We start from the raw sequence: 6,047 nt of genomic DNA on the forward strand, positions 1-6,047 counted from the left end.
GGAGAAGGATGTGGAGGAGTGGGAGGTCCTCTAATCTGCTACTGACTATGGTACTTCCGAAACGCTTATTCAAGCAGTGTGCTGCCATGTTTCACCAAAAGTTTTTTTCTTTATTTAGGGTGCTCATTAGAATATCCAGATTGTTGATCTGGATATTCGGGATATCCTTAAATATGAGTTTACTTTCTCAATCTGTAAGTTTCACTTCATGCTTTATTTGTGTTTACAAACTTATGTGATTAACAGCTCAGACAGAAACGTTTGTAAGAGACGGGCAGGTGGACATCTAGACCAGTGATTTTCAACCTTTTTTGAGCCGCGGCACACTTTTTACATTTACAAAATCCTGGGGCACACCACCAACCAAAATGACACAAAATGACCCTCTAACACTGTACATATAATACATATTGTAGTGGCGATTTGTCCCCAATAAAACAATAACTTGAAAATTAAGAAATCAACAACAACAATCAAACAGCAACGTAATCAAAATAGCCAATGAGGCACCAGGGGGGACGAATCTTACGCAGTAGGCCTACAGGGGAAAGAGTCAACTGTCCAGTCGTGAATTTAGATTTCTGCAGGTTTATTTTCCGATCTTCCAAGCAAACAAAACAAATGTGCAAAAGTGTGAACCAGCAGCCTCACTCCTTTGTCTCTCTCGTACAGCTGGTAAAAAAACATGACCCTTCCTAGTGCCTGTCTTACCTATGCCCGCCACCTGTATATATAGCTAGTAATAACTTCAAAACAAAAGCATAAACAAACTCAAATTAACTATTTTATAATACTGTTATAACTGGGCAGAGTATTTAAAATATGTTAATCCGCTGTCCACTAGGTGGCAGCAACCCTTTGTTGTTACGGTTGAGTTAACCTATGAGTGAGGCACAGAACAAGTTCAGTCAGCCATGTGCCCTTGTTTACCATGTTACGTATGCTGCACACTGTGTTCGTCAGGAACGAAATAAAGCTCCTTAATTGTGCAATAAGAAGCCTCCCGTGAGTTACTACATAAATGGCGACGAGGATAAACTAAAGCCGATGCCTCGTGGGGATGCAAGCAAAACAGTAAGACTGTAAAGTTGCTAGTTCAAATCTGAATTGGACGTTCCCCGGGAACGATCATGGCGGCGGCCTTGGTAGGGAGCACCGCTCCGTTCGACAGTGAGACGCAGACGTGGGAAGAATATTGTGAGGTTCTCCACCATTTCTTTGAGGCTAATGGAATCACAGATGCAAGTCGGCAGAAAGCTATATTGCTCAGTTCAGTGGGAAGTCAGACGTACAGCCTCGCGAGGAACCTTGTCAGTCCCGCCAAGCCCGGAGACAAGACGTTTGCCGAACTGGTCAAGATTTTAAAGGAACATTTCAACCCCAAACCCAGCGAGATTGTGCAGCGGTTCAAGTTTAATTCCAGACAAAGGAAGCTTGAGGAAACGGTAATGGAATACATCGCTGTGCTAAGGAAGTTAGCACTGGATTGCAACTATGGAGACAAGTTGTCGGAGATGCTACGCGACAGACTGGTTTGTGGGATCGGAGATGACCGCATTCAGCGCCGACTGTTGTCAGAGCCGGATTTGACCTTTGAGAAAGCACTGAAGCTGGCACAAGCCATTGAGACAGCCAGCAAGGATGTAAAGGATTTACAGTCTCTGGAGTCTACACACTCACACATGAGGGCACCTCAAGCAGTGCACAAAATGTCTACAAAGCAGTTCCCCACTAAGCAGCAGCACCAGAATAACGCTTGTTACAGGTGTGGAGGTGAGCAGCACAGGGCTGGGGACTGTAGGTTTATTAAGGAAACCTGTCATAAGTGTGGGAAAATGGGCCACATTCAAAAAGTGTGTAGGTCAGGTGGCTCAGTTAGCGCTTCACAGGCTAGAGGGGGTGGGGTACCAACAGGGAAGTATGGGAAACCTCAAGGAACACATTATGTCAGCCAGGGGGAGGGCGACATAGACGAAGATGAAGTCATGTTCACACTGTACAAACTAGAACAACTAGACATACCAGCAGAGGAGCCATTTATTCAGACATTGACTGTTAATGGGGAGAAACAGCAATTTGAAATGGACTCGGGGTGTGGGGTAACAGTAGTGAACCACTCTGTGTACAAAACCTTATGGGGGAAGGAGGTGCCAGAGCTACGCTCCTGTAGAGTGAGGCTTAAAACATATACGGGACATAAAGTAAATGTTGTGGGAGCAGCAGTGGTTAAAGTACAGCATAAAAAGCTAGTAGAGAACTTACCATTGGTAGTGGTGGCAGGTTCAGGCCCTAGTCTAGTAGGCAGGTACTGGATTAGGAGGCTAGGTTTACAGTGAAAACCAGAACCCCAGATCCACCATGTTCGGACAGAGACCCCAGAGAAGGCACAGAGGAGACCAGAGCCACAGATACTCCAGGTTAAAGACGAGACCTTGGGGGAGATACTGGGGGAGTTTGGGGAGGTTTTCAAAGACGAACTAGGGAGATTCAGAGGCCCCCCAGCAAGAATATATGTGGACAAGGAAGCAGCCCCCAGGTTTTTTAAAGCCAGACCCGTCCCATACGCCATGAGAGGGAGAGTTGAGGCTGAACTTGACCGTCTCCTTGCCGAGAAGATAATTGAACCAGTAAAATATGCTGAGTGGGCAGCGCCGGTGGTCCCTGTGTTGAAGCCAGATGACACAGTAAGGCTATGCGGAGACTACAAACTGACAGTGAACCAGATCTCAAAACTGGAGCAGTATCCAATCCCCAGAATTGAGGACCTGTTTGCCATTCTTTCAGGTGGACAAAAATTTACAAAGTTAGATCTGAGTCACGCCTACCACCAGATTCCATTGGATGAGGAAGCAAAAAAGTATGTAACTGTAAATACACACAAAGGCTTGTTCACATACAGAGTGCTACCTTTTGGCGTTTCATCATGTCCGGCTATTTTCCAACGTACCATGGAAGGACTACTGCAGGGCATCCCTCGTGTGGCCATCTTCCTGGATGACATCCTGCTGACGGGAAAAGACGACAAAGAGCACCTAAAGACTCTGACTATGGTGCTGAAACGGCTACAGGAGGCCGGTCTACGGCTCAAGAGGACCAAGTGTGTGTTCATGAGTGAGGAAGTGATATTTTTGGGTCACAAAGTGGATGCAACAGGACTGCACCCAGTGCATGAGAAGGTGGAAGCAATCAGAGAGGCACCATCACCTTCGAATGTGACAGAGTTGAAGGCATATCTGGGACTGTTAAACTATTACAACAAGTTCCTACCAAATCTGTCTACTGTCCTTGCTCCGGTGCACAAACTGCTACAAAAAGACACAAAGTGGCAGTGGGGAGATGCACAACTAGCAGCCTTTGAAAAATCTAAAGAACTCATGCAGTCAGCTCAGGTGCTTGTGCATTACGATCCAGAGAAGGACATTGTGCTGTCATGTGATGCGTCACCATACGGGGTAGGTGCCGTACTGTCACACCACATGCCAGATGGAACTGAAAGACCCATAGGTTTCACCTCACGAACACTAAACACAGCAGAAAAAAACTACTCACAACTGGATAAGGAAGGGCTCGCTGTGATGTTTGGAATACAACGCTTCCACAAATACATTTATGGACGGAAATTCACTATAGTGACAGACCACAAGCCCTTGTTGTCACTTTTCAATGAGATGAAAGCAGTACCACAAATGGCCTCGCCCAGGATCCAAAGGTGGGCTGTAACACTGAGAGCCTACGAGTACACAATAGTGTATAAAGAAGGAAAACATCACAGCAATGCAGACGCTCTCAGCCGCCTTCCTTTGCCAGATACACCTAAAGTGGAGACGTCGGAGGAGAGGGTTCTCATGCTGGAGAGCTCCGACATCACACTTGTGACATCTGATCAAGTGGAAGCATGGACAGACAAAGATCCAGTACTGTCGAGAGTGAGAGAAATGGTTCGCGACGGCTGGTCAGCAAAAGAAAAAGGGGAGGAGTTTGCCCCTTATGAGGTGAGGAAACTTGAACTTAGTATTCAAAATGGCTGTGTAATGTGGGGGTCGAGAGTGGTTGTGCCAAAACCAGGCCAAGGAAGTGTCATGAGACAACTTCATCAATGCCACCCGGGAGTCTCAAGGATGAAAGCATTGGCTAGGAGTTACGTTTGGTGGCCGAAGCTGGACAAAGACGTGGAGGATACAGTAAAGGCCTGTACAACATGTCAGGAGCATCGCAACGTCCCGGCACCAGCTCCGTTACACCCCTGGGATTGGCCCGACAAGCCCTGGAGTCGTATTCACGTGGATTATGCCGGACCGTTCATGGGAAAAATGTTTTTTGTGCTCATAGATGCACATTCAAAATGGATGGACGTGTATCCGGTGAACTCTGCCACTTCAGCCACCACAATTGAGTGCCTGCGTACCAGTTTCAGTAACCATGGACTACCTGAGTTGTTGGTGTCTGATAATGGCACTTGTTTCATCAGCACAGAGTTCAACGTGTTTCTAAGTAAAAATGGAATCCGTCATGTGACCTCTGCACCCTACCATGCCTCCAGTAACGGGTTAGCAGAGAGAGGGGTACAAACATTTAAGAGAATGATGAAAAAGTGTCCAGAAGGCACGCTGACAGCTAAAGTAGCCAGAGTGTTATTCAGCTACAGAGTGACACCTCACACTACAACAGGCCTTTCACCAGCAGAGCTGCTTCTCGGGAGGAAGCTACGTTGCACTTTGGATTCAATCCACCCAGACCTAAACAATAGAGTGCAGAAAAAACAAGAAAGACAAATAAAAGATCACGACAAAAAGGCAAAACAACGCTGTTTTAAAACAGGAGATTCAGTGCTGACCCAGAACTTCAGTTTTGGACCCAAGTGGATTCCAGGAATCATTGAGTCAGTGACGGGACCAGTGTCATACAAGGTGATGCTGGGTGATGAGAGAATAGTGAGGAGACATGTGGATCAGATTCTTGATCACCACCAGATACCAGAAAGGGGCAATGAAAAACAACAGACTGTTTCAACTCAGCCCAACAAAAAAGATGAAGCATGGCTGGATGCTGAGGAGGTTGTGCTCAGTGGTGACCAGTTGGAAGAGCCAGCAGCAACAGAAGCTGTAGGAAGTTCAGACCAAAGAGCCGTGGCAAACCAAACTCCAGTGAAGCGATTGGCCAGAAGGGAAACTAAGTTGCCCAGTTATCTTAAAGACTTCCAGTTGAAATAAGAGAAAGACTCATTGATAAGTGGGTCTTAATATGGACACCTAATCAAACAAGAAAAGAAACTGATGTCTTTGTATTGTTAGAATGTTTAAAGAAAAAAATAAAATAATAATAATTGTATAACCTGCTTAAGGAGGGAGGGATGTTATAACTGGGCAGAGTATTTAAAATATGTTAATCCGCTGTCCACTAGGTGGCAGCAACCCTTTGTTGTTACGGTTGAGTTAACCTATGAGTGAGGCACAGAACAAGTTCAGTCAGCCATGTGCCCTTGTTTACCATGTTACGTATGCTGCACACTGTGTTCGTCAGGAACGAAATAAAGCTCCTTAATTGTGCAATAAGAAGCCTCCCGTGAGTTACTACAAATACAAACGAAAATAAACATAAAAGTCATATTATTTTATATTAAGCAAACAAACTTAATAAATGTTTTACAATTAAATCTAAGAACTGCATAGCTCCAACACATATAGTTAATAATTTAGTTTCTAAATGTATTTATACTCACTTAGTGTGAAGGGGTCATCCCTGCTATGTTCCCCGGGTCCTTTGTTCCCCGGGTCCTATGTTCCCCGTTTTTCCCAAAAAGGGTTCTATGTTCCCCTGTAGCCATACATACCAGGGGCAGGGAGTATAGGACCCTTCTTGGGAAAAGCGGGGAACATAGGACCCTTTTCTGGGAAAAGGGTCCTATGTTCCCCGCAATCTATCAATCTTCAAAAATATTTAAACTTTGACGCGACATTCGCGTGATGACAGCCAATCGGCGTTCAACAGCGTGGCCACTCCGGGACATGTGTAACGTAACAGCCAATCAGCGTTCAACCGGCCAACTC

The 6,047-nt window shown here is 45.6% G+C and overlaps 2 protein-coding genes across 2 annotated transcripts; both read left to right on the top strand.

The window, feature by feature from the left end:
- Positions 1-800: 800 nt before the first annotated feature.
- Positions 801-2,422, top strand: LOC130381786 (uncharacterized). Its single transcript, XM_056589556.1, has one exon. It carries the CDS (start codon positions 1,131-1,133, stop codon positions 2,334-2,336), a length of 1,206 nt encoding a protein of 401 aa, XP_056445531.1. The 5' UTR covers positions 801-1,130; the 3' UTR covers positions 2,337-2,422.
- Positions 2,381-5,714, top strand: LOC130381782 (uncharacterized protein K02A2.6-like). The gene has a single exon (XM_056589551.1). The coding sequence runs from the start codon at positions 2,568-2,570 to the stop codon at positions 5,208-5,210; it is 2,643 nt and encodes an 880-aa protein (XP_056445526.1). The 5' UTR covers positions 2,381-2,567; the 3' UTR covers positions 5,211-5,714.
- The last annotated feature ends 333 nt before the right edge of the window (positions 5,715-6,047 follow it).

Source organism: Gadus chalcogrammus, chromosome 4 (assembly GCF_026213295.1).
Source record: "Gadus chalcogrammus isolate NIFS_2021 chromosome 4, NIFS_Gcha_1.0, whole genome shotgun sequence".
Lineage (NCBI taxonomy): Eukaryota > Metazoa > Chordata > Actinopteri > Gadiformes > Gadidae > Gadus > Gadus chalcogrammus.

Coding starts and splice junctions, on each gene's coding strand:
- LOC130381782 (XM_056589551.1), top strand. CDS start 2,568: ATGAGAGGGAGAGTTGAGGCTGAACTTGACCGTCTCCTTGCCGAGAAG.
- LOC130381786 (XM_056589556.1), top strand. CDS start 1,131: ATGGCGGCGGCCTTGGTAGGGAGCACCGCTCCGTTCGACAGTGAGACG.